We start from the raw sequence: 20,699 nt of genomic DNA on the forward strand, positions 1-20,699 counted from the left end.
AAATCTGATTTCCCCCTAGCTGATTGTATGCAGCCAGCGCTGATAGTATGGTAGGCCTATAGGCAGGGAGAGTGAGCTCGTCTGTGGTGGTCAGCAACCCTAAACCTTCTGGCCTGTAGCCCTGCGTGGCATTTACTAAGTGGCAAAGTCATTATCTATGTTTATAAACACTATAATGTGGAGTGTCACGCCTCTCCATTATAGTTGCTAGAGTAATTGTTATTCGTGCTCATAAACACTCATTTTGAGTGAGTTCTATGAGGGGTGGGTGTGGGCATTTTGTTACTTAAAAAAGTATATTTACAGTACATTTCGAAGCGTCATTTAGACCTGCTTGCTTATTGGTCAAAAGGGCTTCAGTGATGTTTGCAGTAATTTTTACATTATCAAGAAGGTAACATAATGTATTGTTCTGCCTCATGTTTTGAAGAGCTTCCATTTCAATGGCTGTTTCATCATTTCACCAGCCTCAAGATAAGTCATGAAACAAATATGAGTCATTACCAATATTTCATTCCTGCAAGGACAGGTTGAGTGGTTGAGGTGTCCAGCTGAGCCAATTACTACCACTTTTCTATATGGATTTGTTCTAAATTATAGTACTTTTTTATATTATTTTCTGAATATACTGTAAAAATAGTCATCACTCTAGTTTGTAGATGTGGACTTGAGTTTTATGTGCACATAATTGCATCCTTGTGCTTCATCTCAGTGTGTATGAGGTAAGCGTACATTACTACAATGAAACATTTGTGATATGAGATCATTGTTATTCATTCTGAAAGCAATGTCCTCAAGCCCAGATCAAAGGTAGATTACATTGTCTTTGTCCCAATAGCCAAACTTGTGCACTACCAAGTATGAAGTGATGTATTGGCCAAAGTATACTGGACGGAAATATAAACACAACAAGCAACAATTTCGAACATTGTACTGAATTACAGTTCACAGAAGGAAATTATTCAATTGAAATAAATGTATTAAGTCCTAATTTATGGATTTCGCATGACTGGTCAGGGACGCATTCCTGGGTGGGCCCTTGTGACGTTGGAGGTGGCTTATGGTAGAGAAATTAACAAATTCCCTTGCAACAACTCTGGTGGACATTCCTGCAGTCAGCATGCCAATTGCACAATCCCTCAACTTGATAAATCTGTGACATTGGGTTGTGTGACAAAACTGCACTTTTTTTCAGTTTTTTTTTTGTTGTGGATCATTAATATTGCGGAAAGAATGTTGCTTCCATCAATGTAATTGTCTGCATCATTTCCAATCCCCCATATATTTTTGGGGTAAATATATATACACGCATGCATACATATATACATACCTATCTAGACATACAGTACATACTTTTTTTTAGAATAGAATATACCTTTATTGTTCCCCGCAAACCCTACCACCCTTCCCCCAATTGGAGTAAACCAATAAACACTTAGGCTTATACCTTCATTTTATATCTTATACACATTTTATTTTATAATAGTTATATTTTATTTGTTTTTAGTCCTTCCTCTCTTTCTGATGTCCATCCAGTTTGATCCAGTTCTATTTGTAACTGTGATATTTCACAAAAGTTCTGAACCTATATACATTTTACAGACCCTGTATGTTTTACATTGGTTATCTTGTTATTAATCCCACCCTTCAGCTCCATTCAACCCCTCCCATCTATCTCTCAACATAATCCATTTTGGATTTCTATTTGCCATATATTTTTCAACTGTGCAGTGATGCTTCACAAAAGTATTGAAACGTTCTATTCTCATAGCTTCTACAGATTGTAAAATAAACATTTTTGCTAAAATAATTATTGTGACTTCTTTCTAATTTCTAAAGACTGTTGACATCCAGTGGAAGCAATAGGAACTGCAATCATATTTCTATTAAAACGGGCTTGCCATAGAAAACTAATGGAGAACAGATTGACCTCCATTTTTTCCCCTGGATGGATTGTGCTCGGGGTTTCGCCTGCCAAATAAGTTCTGTTATACTCACAGACATCATTCAAACAGTTTTAGAAACTTCAGAGTGTTTTCCATCAAATACTACCAATTCTATGCATATCGTAGATTCTAGGCATGAGTAGCAGGCAGTTTACTTTGGGCACCTCAGTCATCCAAACTTCTGAATACTGCCCCCTACCCCGAAGAAGTTAAATGACATTTTAAATTTTTTATTTATCACACTTTTCTTTAACCATTTATGTTCTTTAATACAGGGCTGACATACAAGTTCCTTCCCTTTTCCCCTTCTACTTGCCTCTTCCATTTTTGTGGCAATGCTGCAATTTTGGGTAGAGCAGACATGTCCATGTCTGTGTTAGCTGTATGTGTGACAACTCCACCAGTCCTATTTATGATATCATTCACAAAAATTATACCTTTAAAAAATCTATATATTTGATCAATTAGTATATTTGAGTTGAACCACTATTTGTTGAATTATTTGTTCTGTCTTTTCAGGTGGATTAAAGTGAAATTGCAACCAACTTGTTGTTTAAAAAATAACGATATTTTGGAGATGATTTCCTTTTCAAACAACCGAAAGTGAGCAGGTGTAATATGAATAAAGGGAAAAGGCCCTTCTTGAACACAGGATGAGACATTCTTACCAATTTACTAGAGAACCAGTTTGGATTTAAGTATAACGTTTGTATGAATGATGCCTTTAGTGAGAGGTCTAATGCTTTAATATTTAATCATTTCTGCCCTCCGAATTCATATTCATTATACAAATAGGCCCTTTTAATTTTGTCTGGCTTTCCATTCCAAATAATAATTTAATATTATTTGTTCATATAATTTAAAAGCAGGTCACTAGGTGTAGGCAAAATCATAAGCAAATAGGTAAACTGTGATATGACTAAAGCGTTAGTCAGGGTGATTTTTCCACATATAGACAGGTATTTTCCTTTCCATGGTAGCAAGATCTTATCTATTTTTGCTAACTTTCTATAAAAATGTATTGGAGTGAGATCATTTCTTTCTTTTGGGATTTGTATACCGAGTATGTCCACATCTCCGTCAGACCATTTAATTGGTAAACTACATGGTAATGTAGAATTAGCATTTTTTGAATGATCCAATACGCAATACAGTACAGAGGATAGCAGAAGTATCTAGATCCTTTATGAGGCCGTGGAGAGATTATCATTATGGTTTTAAAAGAAAACAAATCATCAGCGTACAATGACACCTTAGTTTTTAAGCCATGGATTTCTAATCCCTTAATATTATTGTTTTGATCTAATTTTAACAGCTAACATTTTGATGGCCATAATAAATAGATATGCCGATAGTGGACAACCTTGTTTTACTCCTCTTGACAGTTTAAAACAATCTGAGATGTAGCCATTATTTACTATTTTACACCTAGGGTTACTATATATAATTTTAACCCATTTTTTAAGAGATTCCCCAAAATTGAAATATTCTAGACATTTAAATATAAACTCCAGTCGTACTTTATCAAAAGCCTTTTCAAAATCAGCTATGAAAACCAGGCCTGGTGTCCCCGAAATGTCATAGTTTTATATTGTTTCCAGTACTTGTCTTATATTATCTACAATGTATCGTCCATGTAAAAATAATGTCTGATTAGGTTGAATAATATCTGACAATACTTTTTAAATTCTATGCGGCAAGCATTTTGCTTGGATTTTTGCATCGCAACACTGAAGTGTAAGAGGTCTCCAATTTTTCTAATGGACTGGATCTTTATATATACCATTTGGGTCCTGTTTCAGTAATAATGAAATCAGACCTTCTTGTTGAGTGTCTGATAATCTACCATTTTATATCGGAGTGATTAAAACATGCTAATAATGGTCCTCTGTGTAGATCAAAAATAAATTGGTATACTTCTGCTGGTATGCCATATAGCCCTGACTTTTTCCCATCCTTAAAGGCCCCAATTGCATCAAGAAGTTCCTACTCTGTAATTTGGCCTTCACATGATGTTTGGCCTTGTACAGATGTTAATTTTACATTATTATTAGGGAAAAAATCCATACAATTAGTTTGTTAGTGGAGATGGAGGAGACTGAAATGAAAACATATTCTTAAAGTACTTTACTTCCTCTTTCAAAATATAATTTGGTGAACCATGCATGACTCCATCATTTGTAACAAGTTTTAATACATTTTTTTGGTAGCATTTCTTATGTTGAAGATTGAAAAATAATTTGGTGCATTTTTCCCCATATTCCATACAGTTCGCTTTATTTTTATAATATATTACACTGGATCTTTCTTGAATAAGTTCCTCCATTTATTTTAGTTTTTCCTCTGACTTATTCTGTGCCTCTATTTTACAGTTTTTATTGATATCTAACTGTACTGTTAATCCTTCAATTTCCTTTGATAATATGGACTCTTTTGATCTAAATTGCGTTTGTTTTATAGATGAGTACTGAATTGCATGGCCTCTAATGGCACACTTAAAAGTTTCCCGTACAATAAGGGGATCTGCTGTACCTATGTCATGTCTGGAAAAAGGCAGTTTAATAGGCTTTGATTAAATTTCCAATATCCTCGCCCACGTGGAAATATTGTACGGGTAATACATATGCCAATTATGTGATGATCCGACCGCATTCTGTCCCCTATCAACACTTTTCTAACTTTAAGTGCCTGAGAGAATGACATAAGAAAGTAGTCGAGACGACTAGCTTGATTAAGCCTCCGCCATGTATATCTCACTTGGTCAGGGTATTTAAGTCTCCAATTTAGAGTGGACTTTTATTGTCCCCAGCACAAAGTGCACCTGTGTAATGATCATGCTGTTTAATCAGTTTCTTGAAATACCACACCTGTCAGGTGGATGAATTATCTTGGCAAAGGAGATATGCTTACTAACAAATTTGTGAACACAACTTTTTGTGCATACAGTATTGAACATTTCTGGGATATTTTATTTCAGCTCATGAAACATGGGACCAACACTTTACATGTTGCATTTATATTTTTGTTTAGTATAAGTAGGCTATGAAAAATTCTTACACAAATTACAGAAAAGTTCAAAGCACTGGAGATACAGTGCCTTGCGAAAGTATTCGGCCCCCTTGAACTTTGCGACCTTTTGCCACATTTCAGGCTTCAAACATAAAGATATAAAACTGTATTTTTTTGTGAAGAATCACCAACAAGTGGGACACAATCATGAAGTGGAACGACATTTATTGGATTATTCAGAAATTATTCAGCCCCCTTAAGTTAATACTTTGTAGCGCCACCTTTTGCTGCGATTACAGCTGTAAGTCACTTGGGGTATGTCTCTATCAGTTTTGCACATCGAGAGACTGAAAATTTTCCCATTCCTCCTTGCAAAACAGCTCGAGCTCAGTGAGGTTGGATGGAGAGCATTTGTGAACAGCAGTTTTCAGTTCTTTCCACAGATTCTCGATTGGATTCAGGTCTGGACTTTGACTTGGCCATTCTAACACCTGGATATGTTTATTTTTGAACCATTCCATTGTAGATTTTGCTTTATGTTTTGGATCATTGTCTTGTTGGAAGACAAATCTCCGTCCCAGTCTCAGGTCTTTTGCAGACTCCATCAGGTTTTCTTCCAGAATGGTCCTGTATTTGGCTCCATCCATCTTCCCATCAATTTTAACCATCTTCCCTGTCCCTGCTGAAGAAAAGCAGGCCCAAACCATGATGCTGCCACCACCATGTTTGACAGTCGGGATGGTGTGTTCAGCTGTGTTGCTTTTACGCCAAACATAACGTTTTGCATTGTTGCCAAAAAGTTCAATTTTGGTTTCATCTGACCAGAGCACCTTCTTCCACATGTTTGGTGTGTCTCCCAGGTGGCTTGTGGCAAACTTTAAACGACACTTTTTATGGATATCTTTAAGAAATGGCTTTCTTCTTGCCACTCTTCCATAAAGGCCAGATTTGTGCAATATACAACTGATTGTTGTCCTATGGACAGAGTCTCCCACCTCAGCTGTAGATCTCTGCAGTTCATCCAGAGTGATCATGGGCCTCTTGGCTGCATCTCTGATCAGTCTTCTCCTTGTATGAGCTGAAAGTTTAGAGGGACGGCCAGGTCTTGGTAGATTTGCAGTGGTCTGATACTCCTTCCATTTCAATATTATCGCTTGCACAGTGCTCCTTGGGATGTTTAAAGCTTGGGAAATCTTTTTGTATCCAAATCCGGCTTTAAACTTCTTCACAACAGTATCTCGGACCTGCCTGGTGTGTTCCTTGTTCTTCATGATGCTCTCTGCGCTTTTGACGGACCTCTGAGACTATCAGAGTGCAGGTGCATTCATACGGAGACTTGATTACACACAGGTGGATTGTATTTATCATCATTAGTCATTTAGGTCAACATTGGATCATTCAGAGATCCTCACTGAACTTCTGGAGAGAGTTTGCTGCACTGAAAGTAAAGGGGCTGAATAATTTTGCACGCCCAATTTTTCAGTTTTTGATTTGTTAAAAAAGTTTGAAATATCCAATAAATGTCGTTCCACTTCATGATTGTGTCCCACTTGTTGTTGATTCTTCACAAAAAAATACAGTTTTATATCTTTATGTTTGAAGCCTGAAATGTGGCAAAAGGTCGCAAAGTTCAAGGGGGCCGAATACTTTCGCAAGGCACTGTACACTGTGTGAAGATTAATTTTATTGCATTCAATGCATCTTCATTTATACCTTTTAAATGTGCGATTCTGTTACTTGTGTGTTAATTGGGCCCAAAACAGTTTCGTTGTTCAAACCATTCCATATATTTAAACATTTACCATCAACTTCATCTTCAACAGTCAGTCGTTTGTTGTCAATTTGAGTGTGTTCAGGTGTGTTGACCTTTGAGTGTGTTAATTGGTCTGTGTCTTGAAAGGTTGTCTATTTGAACAGTGGGAGGGAGATGTAGACATGATATGTGCTCTGCAGCAACAGTTTTTGTTGTGTTTAATAAGCTTTTAGCATGGTGTGTTTTAACTTCCTTAAAACCATCTGTTTTATAGCCTAATAAATATTTATTTGATTTTGACCATTTTTATCAGTCCAGTTATTTAATCTTGTTGACGTGCACAGGGTATGGCCAGCACTGTCACACACTGTATGGATACACAGTGAATGAATACATTAGAATTTCACAATAGTTCCTGATTGTATGTTTTTGTTTGTGTCACAAGGTGTAGTGTGTTATCAGACCAATCCATCCTGAAGAAGGAAGAAGTGATGGAGGTGTGGAACAGTGGTGAAGAGGAGGGACTGACTGAACTGGAGGGCTCCTCAGACACCATGACAGCCCTGACCACCTCCAATCACCTCCTCCTCCATCACAGAGCTATTAACGACTCCAACTACACCACCACCAACAACATCACCTACTTCCCTTACTACCAGCACTCCCTCCCTGTGGCTGCTAGCTTCATCCTGGCCTACCTGTTCATCTTCCTGCTGTGCATGGTGGGTAATGTACTGGTGTGTCTGATCGTGCTGGGGAACCGTCGCATGAGAACCGTCACCAACCTCTTCATCCTCAACCTGGCAGTCAGCGATCTGCTGGTGGGCATCTTCTGCATCCCCACTACTCTTGTGGACAACCTCATCACAGGTAGGTAAAGCAACTTGGTTTAACTAAGCTGGTGAACTCAACTCTGTCTGAGTTTGGCGAATGCAACTGAGCAGGATAATGCAACTCAGCTTCATCAACTCTATTACATCCAGTGGTGGAAAAAGTACCCAATTGTCATACTTGAGTAAAAGTAAAGATACCTTAATCGAAAATGACTCAAGTAAAAGTGAAAGTCACCCAGTAAAATACTACTTGTATAAAAGTATTTGGTTTAAATATACTTAAGTATCAAAAGTAAATGTAATTGTTAAAATATACTTAAGTATCAAAAGTAAAAGTATAAATCATTTCAAATTCCTTATATTAAGCTTGTTATTTTAATGGATAGCCAGAGGCACACTCCAACACTCAGACATCATTTACAAACAAAGCATGTGTGTTTAGTGAGTCCGCCAGATCAGAGGCAGTAGGATGACCAGGGATGTTCTCTTGATAAATGTGTGAATTTGACAATTTTCCTGTCCTGTTCAGCATTCAAAATTTAACAAGTCCTTTTGGGTGTCAGGGAAAATGTATGGAGTAAAAAGTACATTATTTTCTTTAGGAATGTAGTGAAGTAAAAGTTAAAGTGGTCAAAAATATAAATTGTAAAGAAAAGTACTGATACCCCGAAAACTACTTAAGTTGTATTTTTACTTCACACCACTGATTACATCCCATTCATTTAACTCTATATCAAGGTGAATGTGTTGATCAATGTGAATTTAACTACAAACTTAATTCCACTCTAGAAACAATCCATGAATAGTGTAATATCCGTGACACATCAATATCAGACCTAAAGATTGAGTCAGATCCATTTCCACTCAGGTCTGGTATGTAGATATTAAAGTAATTTGTGAATTGAATGACTCATCAAAAAGAAAGCACATAAGCAAACATTAATATGTTATTGTTCATAGACTGGGTTTAGATTTTGGAGGGACCAATGGATGCCTATAAGCATTAAAAATGTTATACTTGTCCACTATCTTTTTGTCAACCCAAGACCAATGTGAATGCCAATTCAAATCCTGCCTGTCCATATAATTAACATGACATTGCTAGAAAGTGAATTAGATAATATGATTAATTAATTAATCCTCATATTAAAATGTCCATGCATAGTTGATGCCACATCATTATGAATCAGCCAGGGAAAGTGTTGGAAAATTAAAATGGGGGGGGGGGGGGGGGGATTTACCCCACGTTACCCTACTGTACACTGATCATATTAGACATAGGCCAATGTACAATTATCAATTTAGACATTTAGTGTAGAGGCAACAGAGATTCATCAGAATTTCAGGTGTGAACATGTACTTTGAATGAAAACAAGCTTTTATTTTGGTTTCTGATGTGGTACGGCAGTTGAACTAAGCTCATGATACATTTATAAGTTATATTCTTCAAGAATCAATGCATACATCATTCATTTATAAGTCCAAAAATGGACGTACCAGGGTCATTCCACGAAGTTGGTGCCTTTAAAAACTGGTGCAGTATTTTGACATGTTTGTCATGAATTTACTTTCATTAATCTGATGACTGTTATTTATCTAATTAACTAACTATGTTTAATTGTTACCCAATTGAATGAATCATGTAACAATTAACTAATTGGGATTTGGGGCACCACTAGAGCAGTTCTAGAGTTACCTTCTCCCGAATTAAACTCTAAAGGTCTTTACCTATGGGGCGGCAGGTAGCCTAGTGGTTAGAGCATTGGGCCAGTAACCGAAAGGTTGTTAGATCAAATCCTCGTTCTGCCCCTGTTCCTAGGCTGTCATTGTAAATGAGAATTTGTTCTTAACCTGTCTAGGACTGGGGAACCCCGTTCCGCTAGCGGAACCCCTCGCCAACAGCCAATGAAATTGCATGGTGCCAAATACAAATCAACAGAAATCTCATAAATCAAATTTATCAAACATACAAGTATTAGGCACCATTTTAAAGAAAAGTCTTGTTAATCCAGCCACAGTGTCTGATTTCAAAAATGCTTTACATACAATTAATCACTAACCTTTGATCTTCATCAGAGGACTTCATCAGAGGACTTCATGTTACACAATGCATGTATGTTTTGTTTGGTAAAGTTCATATTTATATCCAAAAATCTTATTTTACATTGGCGTGTTATGTTCAGTAGTTCCAAAACATGCAGTGATATTGCAGAGAGCCACAGGAATTCACAGAAATACTAATTATAAATGTTGATGAAAATTCAAGTGTTATGCATGGAACTTTAGATATACTTCTCCTTAATGCAACCGCTGTGTCAGATTTAGAAAAAACTTTACGGAAAAAGCATAATCTGAGAACGGCGCTCAGAGCCCAAACCAGCCAAAAGAAATATCCACTATGTTGCGCAGTCAACATTAGTCATAAATAGCATTATAAATATTATCTTACCTTTGATGATCTTCATCAGAATGCACTCTCAGGAATCACAGTTCCACAATAAATGTTTGTTTTGTTCAATAATGTCTATTTATGTCCATTTATGTCCAAATAGCTTCTTTTGTTAGGGCGTTTGGTAAACAAATCCAAAATCGCTTTCAGGTCCAGTCGGACAAAAAGTTCAAAAAGTTATATTACAGGTCGAAGAAACTTGTTAAACTAAGTATAGAATCAATCTTTAGGATGTTTTTATCATAAATGTTCAATACTGTTCCAACCGGAGAATTCCATTGTCTGGAGAAAAGCAATGGAACGAGAGCTACCTGTCATGTGAAATGCGCGTGACTGAGAATGAGGCTGCTGGCAGACCCCTTAGTCAAACAGCTTGCATAAGGCCCCCCTTCACTGTAGAAGCCTGAAACAACGTTCTAAAGACGGTTGACATCTAGTGGAAGCCTTAGGAAGTGCAAAATAACCCATATCCCACTGTGAATTCGAGAGGGGCTGGTTCAAAGACTACAAACCTCAGATTTCCCACTTCCTGTTTGGATTTTTTGCCAGCCATATGAGTTCTGTTGAATGATGTCACAGACATCATTCAAACAGTTTTAGAAACTTCAGAGTGTTTTCTATCCAATACTACTAATAATATACATATATTAGCATCTGGGACTGAGTAGGAGGCAGTTCACTCTGGGCACGCTATTCATCCAAAATTGAAAATTCTGCCCCCTATTCCAAATAAGTTTTTAACTGACATGCCTAGTTAAAAACAAATAAAACAACTATCACATCCATAAACAGTCAACTTATTAATCATAACCTCATATCATATCATCCTTCTGAACAGTTGTATCCTTTCATCTGCAAAAACCTGAGCCTTACTGATGATTCAGTACTACACAACTTGGTTTAATTATTTATTTACTAGCTAACTAAATAGTAACACAGGATAGACATATACACTTAATACATAAGAAACAGGTCCCTGGTGGACTGACAACAATATGGCTGCTTGTTACAAAAGACATGGAGAGAAAGGAAGAGAGGGACAGAGACACTTAACGTTGCTACATTTAGAAACTAGTCTCACTTATACTTTATACACGAACCACCACCTGCTTGGAGAAAAATCATGAATGTATTCACGTGAAAAATGCCTTTTGTTTCCCGTGTTGTTCGCTGTGTATCTATCTGAACAGGGCAACCTTGGAAAGGGGGTTGGGCCTTTTCTCAGAATGCTTCTAAGGCCTTGATTGTCAAAAAGGTGTCCCCACACATCTTCTAATGTTGTTCTCCAGTCATCCGGTATCCGGTGACTTGTTGTGTAGTTCTGAACAGAACTACAAGTTTATTCTCCTCCAATTCGCCCTGAAAGATGCTTCTTTGAAGATAGGCGAGCCTGCCATGTTGATGGTTCCCAGTGGGGTGATGAGAGTAGCGGAATATGATGGTTTGAAGAGAGTAGTAGAATGGTCCCGCTTAAATTTGCGTTTCTAGATACTTTACTTAGGGCAGCTAATCAGCCGTACCAGTGATTTGTCCGAGAGGTGAGTTTATCATCTCTACCTCGTGTTGAGATTCTGAGTTCAAACCACTTTAAATGTGAGCTGCAGCTCAACGTCTCTCTGGTATGTTAATTCTTAACTCATCATTTTATACAGTTCATTCAAAAGGGCTGTTCCGTCAGGCTGACATGCTCTCTGACCTCACTCAAGGTGGCGGTGATTACTTACTGTGCAGTTATAGAAACAATTTCCTATTATAGTTTCAAAAATCATATCCCTCTCTTAACAAAAACACTTTCATCATTGTTCATATAGCATGCACAAAGTAGAAAGGGCTTCACAGGCAAGGGCTTGGTCTCAATATTGAATCATTTCTGGGTCACAATTAAGTACACTGCCTTCAGAAAGTATGCACACCACTTGACTTATTCCATATTTTGTTTTACGGTCTGAATTCAAAATGGATAAAAAATGTAAAGTTCTCTGCACACAATATGACAGTGAAAACATGTTTTGAGAAATTTTTGAAATTGAAATACAGAAATATCTAATTTACATTAGTATTCACAACCCGAGTCAATACATGTTAGAATCACCTTTGGCAGTGATTACAGCTGTGAGTTTTCTGGGTAAGTCTCTAAGAGCATTTGTCCATTTTTTAAATCAAATCAAAATGTATTTGTCACATGCTCCGAATACCGCAGTGAAATGCTTACTTAAAAGCTCTTAACCAACAATGCAGTTCAAGAAATAGAGTTATGAAAATATTTGCTAAATAACATAGTCAAAAATAAAATAAAAAGTTACACAATAACGAGGCTACTGTATATACAGGGGGTACTGTTACCGAGTCAATGTGCGGGGTTACAGGTTAGTCAAGGTAATTTGTACATGGAGGTAGGGGTAAAGTGACTTTGCATAGATAATAAACAGCGAGTAGCAGCAGAGTAAAAACAAAAGGGGGAGTGTCAATGTGAATAGTCCAGGTGGCCATTTGATTAATTGTTCACCAGTCTTATGGCTTGGGGGTAGAAGCTGTTAAGGAGCCTTTTGGACCTAGACTTGGCACTCCGGTACCGCTTGCCGTGCGGTAGCAGAGATAACAGTCTATGACTTGGGTCTGCCTTCCTCTTCTCCTCCACTCATCCCTCCTTCCTCCCCAGCCTTTATCTCTGTGGGTCAGGCCAGTCTCAGTCTGTTGTTGTATGAATAATGAATGGACCAGGGACACGGCAACATCAGTGCTGCAAACTTCCTCCATAATGAGATCCAAGCTATGGATAGAGGAGTAGAGTGGCAGGGTGGGAGGCAGGTAAAGATGTAACCACCATGACTGGATATAAAAGGTATACAGTACAATAATAGGTTCGCTGCACTTCATGTCTAAACATGCAAATAAACTGCCAGTAAACACAATTGTTGAGCATCAGTGATCAACGCATATGGATTGTCCTGTGTAAAGCTTTGTTACACAACATGCTAGGGGTAGCACGTAGATAAGCAGGAACAGAGAGAAGAAAACCAATAGAGAAGCAGTAATTTTCTCAGCAATGTTATACAATGACAACTTTGTCCTTCAGTATTTCTCCTGACCCCATTGTCTAGTTAGGGCCCAGCACCACTACAGACTTGGTTAGTTACTCTTGACCCCTCGACAGAACACAAAGGCTGTAGTGTTACATGGTGACCTACCTGGGAGTGGACCTGTTCTGCTGTAGTGGACAACATCGACCTGTAGGATAACATTTAACTTAAAAGGTGGGAGGTCACTGAGCAACATTGAATAACATTTTCCTTGAATGGGGGGATGACACAGATTCCGGTAATTAGTCCTATCCCAGACCTGAAGAATCTGGCTTCTTTTGGTGATACGAGACTAAGAAATATGTATGAATCAAATACATTATACATTTAGAATGTTTGGACATGTTTATTTTTTATATTCTAAACAGAGGACAGGTAACTAAGTGGTGCAGCGGTCAAAGGCACTGCATCTCAGTGCTAGAGGCGTCACTACTAGCACCAGGGTCAGCGCACTCTCAAATGTTGTTTTTGCCAACATTGTAAGCCTGCCACGCACACACTATATGATACATTTATTAAACATAAGAATGAGTGTTAGTTTTTGTCACAACCCGGCTCGTGGTAATCGACAAAGAGCTCTTATAGGACCAGGGTACAAATAATAATATAATCAATCATTTTGCTCTTTATTTAGCCATCTTACATATATAACCTTATATGTTCATCAAAAATTGTGAATAACTTACCACAGGTTAATGAGAAGGGTGTGCTTGAAAGCATGCACGTAACTGTTAAATTGGAGAGAGTCTGTCTTAAATCATTTTCCACACACAATCTGTGCCTGTATTTAGTTTTCATGCTAGTGAGGGCCGAGAATCCACTCTCACATACAGTTGAAGTCGGAAGTTTACATATCATTTAGGTTGGAGTCACTTAAACTTGTTTTTCAACCACTCCACAAATTTCTTAACAAACTATAGTTTTGGCAAGTCGGTTAGGACATCTACTTTGTGCATGAATTTTTCCATCACTTGTTTACAGATTATTTCACGTATAACTCACTGTATCACAATTCCAGTGGGTCAGAAGTTTACATACACTAAGTTGACTGTGCCTTTAAACAGCTTGGAAAATTCCAGAAAATGATGTAATGGCTTTAGAAGCTTCTGATAGGCTAATTGACAACATTTGAGTCAATTGGAGGTGTACCCGTGGATGTATATCAAGGCCTACCTTCAAACTCAGTGGCTCTTTGCTTGACATCATGGGAAAATCAAAAGAAATCAGCCAAGACCTCAGAAAAAAATTTGTAGACCTCCACAAGTCTGGTTCATCCTTGGGAGCAATTTCCAAACTCCTGAAGTTGCCAATTTCGTCTGTACAAACAATTGTACGCAAGTATAAACACCATGGGACCACGCATCCGTCATACCGCTCAGGAAGGAAATGTGTTCTGTCTCCTAGAAATTAACGTACTTTGGTGTGAAACGTGCAAATCAATCCCAGAACAACAGCAAAGGACCTTGTGAAGATGCTGGAGGAAACGGGTACAAAAGTATCTATATCCACAGTAAAACGAGTCCTATATCGACAAAACCTGAAAGGCAGCTCAGCAAGGAAGAAGCCACTGCTCCAAAACCCCCATTAAAAAAAGCCAGACTACGGTTTGCAACTGCACACGGACAAAGATTGTACTTTTTGGAGAAATATCTTCTGGTCTGATGAAACAAAAATATAACTATTTGTCCATAATAAACCATCGTTATGTTTGGAGGAAAAAGGGGAAGGCTTGCAAGCCAAAGAACACCATCCCAACCATGGGGCATGGAGGTGGCAACATCATGTTGTGGGGGTGCTTTGCTGCAGGAAGGACTGGTACAGTTCACAAAATATATGGCATCATGAGGTAGGAAAATTATGTGGATATATTAAAGCAAAATCTCAAGATATCAGTCAGAAAGTTAATGCTTGGTCGCAAATGGGTCTTCTAAATTGACAATGACCCCAAGCATACTTCCAAAGTTGTGGCAAAATGGCTTAAGGACAACAAAGTCAAGGTATTGGAGTGGCCATCACAAAGCCCTGACCTCAATCCTATAGAAAATGTGTGGGCAGAACTGAAAAACTGTGTGCGAGCAAGGAGGCCTACAAACCCAACTCAGTTACACCAGCTCTGTCAGGAGGAATGGGCCAAAATTCACCCAACTTATTGTGGGATGCTTGTGGAAGGCTACCCGAAATGTTTGACCCAAGTTAAGCAATTTAAAGGCAATGCTACTAATTGAGTGTATGTAAACTTCTGACTCACTGGGAATGTAATGAAAGAAATAAAAGCTGAAATAATTACATTTCTCTACTATTATTCTGACATTTCACATTCTTATAATAAAATGGTGATCCTAACTGACCTAAGACAGGGAATTTTTACGAGGATTAAATGTAAGGAATTGTGTAAAGCTGAGTTTAAATGTGTTTGGCTAAGGTGTATGTAAACTTCCGACTTCAACTGTAGGTACGTGGTTGCAAAGGGCATCAGTGTCTTAACAGCGCAATTTGCTGGCAGTGGCTTCTGATTAAATTATATTTTCACAGAATCGATTGTTGCAATTTCGATGAGGCCCTCTTGTGTCGTCCGTTTCGGGAAAGTACCTGCGTAATTGCACACCCAACTCATTCAGGTACTTCGCTATATAACATTTGACATTGTCCGTAAGCTAGAATTAATTTGCTCACAAAAAATTACACAATGATGGAAATACCTATGTGTTGTCCTTGTTAATGCAGACAGAAAATAGCTCCAACTTCTTAATCATAGCCTCAATTTTGTCCCGCACATTGAATATAGTTGCGGAGTGTCCCTGTATTCCTAGATTCAGATCATTCAGGCGAGAGAAAAACATCACGAGATAGGCCAGTCGTGTGAGAAACTCGTCATCATGCAAGCGGTCAGACAAGTGGAAATTATGGTCAGTAAAGAAAACTTTAAGCTCGTCTCTCAATTTAAAAAAAACTTGTCGGTACTTTGCCGATTGTTAACCAGTGCACTTCTGTATGTTGTAAAAGCGTTACATGGTCACTGCCCACATCGTTGCATAATGCAGAAAATACACAAGAGTTCAGGGGCCTTGCTTTAACAGAGTTAACCATTTTCACTGTAGTGTCCACATGTCTTTCAAGCTGTCAGGCATTCCCTTGGCAGCAAGAGCCTCTCGGTGGATGCTGCAGTGTATCCAAGTGGTGTTGGGAGCAACTGCTTGCATGCTCGTTACCACTCCACTCTGTCTCCCTGTCATGGCTTTTGCACCATCAGTGCAGATACCAACACATCTTGACCACCAAAGTCCATTTGATGTCACAAAGCTGTCCAGTACTTAAAAAATATATTATCATGTTGTTCTGGTTTCCAGTGGTTTGCAGAAGAAGATGTCTTCCTTAATTGATCCCTCATAAACGTAACGGACATATACCAGGAGCTGTACCAGGCGGCCACATCTGTTGACTCATCCAGCTGTAACGCATACAATTCACTGGCTTGTATGCGAAGCAGTAATTGTTTCAAAACATCTCCTGCCATGTAACTGATGCGTCGTGAAACAGTGTTGTTTGATGAAGGCATTGTCTGTATATTGTTTTGGGCCTTTTCCCCCAGTATTGTCCCAGTCATATCCACGGTAGCAGGAAGAATTAAAAGTCCTCCACAATAGTATGGGACTTGCCTGTCCTAGCCACTCGGTAGCTCACCATATAAGATGCTTCTAGCCCCTTCTTATTAATGGTGTCTGTTGCTTTTATACACGTCTCTCTACTCGAAAGTCATATTTATTCTCGCTCAAAAAACTCTTGTGGCTTATTTTTCAAATTGTTATGTTTCATTTCTAAATGTCTGCGCAAGAGTGAAGGTTTCCCGCGAGAGAGTAACGGTTAATGTGATTGGTTTGTTAATTATTTGACTAAGCTACCTGTATTTGACATTGTGGCGTTATTTCTCTGAACACTAGATGGTTTAATTTTATTTTTGGCAGGGAAAGAAGGCTACTGAGGCGAGAAAAAAACGTCACCCAAATGTATAGCCCTGTTGGAAAATATAAATGTACTTTTTTGAAAATGTGAATCACATTTTTATTTGGTGTACCCCCGACAGCATTGCGCGTAACCATAGTCCCACACTATTGAGAAAGTGGAGGAATAGAAAAAAAAGAGGGGACGAGAGAAGAATTGAGACAAATGTCGTACACACTGAAAACATGGTTAGACTAGTGATCCTAGGCCCATCAGTGCACCTTGTCTGGTGTGGAGTGTGTATTGTTTGAATGGCAGCTATAAGTGTATTATATTTAGACCTCCTCCCTTTCAATACCCTGCGACAGCCTCCTCACAGGCACAGGTCAAGCATGCTCTATGCTTAACGACCCCCTTGTCAGCCAGGATAAATAGCCCAGCAGCCCTGATTGCTAAATTATATCTTCACTTAGTCATCTATCAATCACATGCCTGCATTAGGAGGAGGGCAGGATCCCACCCCCCACCCATTCCAACCCCTGACAGCCTGATAGACAGAGGGGGGGATGGGAGGGAGGAGGGGAGGGACGGGATGAGACCGGTGGGGTTAAGTGCAGTGGGGGGTGTGATGTGTGGCAGGGAGGAGAGAGAGAGAGAGAGGAAGTTTCTCTTCTCTCAGAGATCCATTAGCTAATGGGTGTCTTAAGCCCTGTCACTTATCCCCACTGCCGTCACCACACACTCATCTACTATGCTTCAGAGACGGAGTGTGTGTATTCCTATATTCATTGTGACTTCAAGTGACCCTAACAGTCTATACCCTAACAGTCTACGACTTTGACAATTTTTTGCACATTATTCTATTTAAAAGTCTGCAAGCTCTGTCTGTTTGGTTGTTGATCATTGCTCGACAGACATTTTCAAGTATTGCCATAGATTTTCAAGCCGATTTAAGTGAAAACTGTAACTAGGCCACTCAAGAATTTTGCTTGGACTGTCTGGGAGTGGTCTGATTGTAGGGGACAAGTTTGTAATAAGAGGCACGAAATTGTACACACCGCTAGGGCATGTCTAAATAATTATGTTGGGCTATAGTGCCATCACAGATTTTGTCCATTACCCCCCCTAGCAACCATTTCAAATATGGCCACCAACCAGGTCCATGGGACCATATTGGACAGTAGGTCCATGGGGCCATATTGGACAGTAGGCACATGTCCATATCTCCATAAATAAAAGGTAAATAAAGCCCAATGATAGCTTAAAATGTGTGGGGTGATGTGGAGAACACAAATATGCTGTATATTGGTCTACTTTAAAGAGTGACGGCCTTTAAAAAGCAACAACCCCTTTGAAGCAAATTAAGGTTGGGTGATGATTTGAAAATGTCCATTTGCCCACTAACATGAGGTGAAAAACTGCAGTGAAGGCTCTCTCCAATAACATAGACAGTGAGACAGACCTTCCCATCAGCTCTGAATTTGTTTACATAAGACAACATTTTGCGCATTTTTGAACTTGAGAAATACTGCACCAAACAGCTTAGTTAGATATAAAATTGCGCAACTAAAACATCCTATGCAAAAATGTATTACAGGTTTCTTGTGTTATCTTAGATTCATTCTGGTATTTTGAGAAAGTGAAGTATGCTTCTGCATCTGCAGTGTCTCATGGGGGACAAACATCATTAATCAATCGTGGAATCGATTAGGAAACACACCTGATATAGTGACCCAAATTAGTTTTTTTGTAATGTCCTCATGCCTAGTTACAATATTTTACATGTATAGTAAACACTCTAAAAACTGATGTATGTTCCCCAGAAGTATGCTGATTACAATGATAAACTACTTTTAAAAGTATGTGGATACCACTTCAAATGAGTGGATTTGGCTATTTCAGCCATGTTCGTTGCTGACAGGTGTATAACATTTTGTACACAGCCATGCAATCTCTGTAGACCAACACTGGCAGTAGAATGGCCTGTACTGAAGAGCTCAGTGACTTTCAATGTGGCACCGTCATAGGACGCCACCTTTTCAACAAGTCAGTTCATCAAATTTCTGCCCTGCTAGAGCTGCCCCAGTCAACTGTAAGTGCTGTTATTGTGAAGTGTAAACGTCTATGAGCAACAGCGGTTCAGCCGCAAAGTGGTAGGCCACACAAACTCACAGAACGAGACCGACGAGTGCTGAAGCGTGTAGTGCGTAAAAATTGTCTGTCCTTGGTTGCAACACTCCCTACCAAGTTCCAAACTGCCTCTGGAAGCAACGTCAGCACAGGACTGTTAGTCGGGAGCTTCATGAAATGTGTTTCCATGGCCAATCATCTGCAACCAAGCCTAAGATCACCCTGCACAATGCCAAGCGTCGGCTGGAGTGGTGTAATGCTCACTGCTACTGGAGCAGTGGAAACGCGTTTTCTGTAGTGATGAATCATGCTTCACCATCTGGCAGTCCGACACACAAATCTTTGTTTGGCGGATGCCAGGAGAAAGCTACCTGCCCTAATTCATATTGTCAACTTTAAAGTTTGGTTGAGGAGGAATAATGGTCTGGGGCTGTTTTTCATGGTTCATACAGCATACAATGACAGTCTACGATTCTGTGCTTCCAACTTTGTGGAAGACCCTTTCCTGTTTCAGCATGACAACGCCCCCGTGCACAAAGTGAGGTCCATATACAAATGGTTTGTCGAGATCGGTGTGGAAGAACTTGACTAGCCTGCACAGAGCCGTGACCTCAACCCCATCTAACACCTTTGGGATGAATTGGAATGCCTACTGCGAGCCAGGCCTAATCGCCCAACATCCGTGCCCGACCTCACTAATGCTGTTGTGGCTGAATGGAAGCAAGTCCCCGCAGAAATTTTTCAATATCTATGGAAAGCCTTCCCAGAAGAGTGGAGGCTGTTATAGCTGCAATGGGGGGACCAACTCCATATTAATGCACTTGATTTTGGAATGAGATATTTGATGAGCATGTGTCCACATACTTTTTGGCCATGTAGTGTATCTGTGACCAACAGATGCATATCTGTATTCGCAGTCACGTGAAATCCATAGACTAATGAATTTATTTTAATTGACTGATTTCCTTATATGAACTGCAACTCAGTAAAATAAAAAAAAACATTGCATGTTGCATTTATATTTTTGTTCAGTGTATATTCGATATTCAGAAATTTGGATAGATTTCTGGGCACTTTTTTGCCACTTATTAAAAAGGAAACATATACATGTAACTGCCAAAATAAAGGAAGCTCCAACCGAAAGTGTCTTAATAGGGTGTTGGGCCACCATAAGCAAGAACAGCTTCAATGTGCCTTGGCATACATTCTACGTGTGTCTGTAACTCTATTGGAAGGATGCGACACCATTCTTCCACAACAAAAATGTGTTGTTTTGTTGATGGTCATAGAAAAAGCGGTCTCAGGTGCCGCTCCTGAATATCCCATAAGTGTTCATTTGGGTTGAGATCTGGTGACTGAGACACACACACACTTTAAACCCCCTATGGTTCTTTGAGACCCCTCTTTCAAAGTAAATTAGATCTTGTCTTTTAGCCTGTTACACAGAATAATGGGCAAATTGGCATTTTTATACATGACCCTAAGCATTATGGGATGTTCATTTCTTAATTAACTCAATCATACCTTTGTGGAAGTACTTGCTTTCAATATACTCTGTAT

The 20,699-nt window shown here is 39.0% G+C and overlaps 1 protein-coding gene across 1 annotated transcript in view; it reads left to right on the plus strand.

Moving 5' to 3' along the window:
* LOC110536247 (neuropeptide FF receptor 1) overlaps positions 1-20,699 on the plus strand; it is a 73,141-nt gene that overhangs the window by 42,374 nt on the left and 10,068 nt on the right. The window contains exon 3 of the mRNA XM_036936147.1: positions 7,154-7,578. Within this exon, the coding sequence (XP_036792042.1) occupies positions 7,200-7,578 (379 nt within the window). The 5' untranslated portion in view covers positions 7,154-7,199. The remainder of the gene's footprint in view (positions 1-7,153; positions 7,579-20,699) is intronic.

The sequence above is a fragment of the Oncorhynchus mykiss genome, chromosome 11 (assembly GCF_013265735.2).
Source record: "Oncorhynchus mykiss isolate Arlee chromosome 11, USDA_OmykA_1.1, whole genome shotgun sequence".
NCBI classification, from domain to species: Eukaryota; Metazoa; Chordata; class Actinopteri; order Salmoniformes; family Salmonidae; genus Oncorhynchus; species Oncorhynchus mykiss.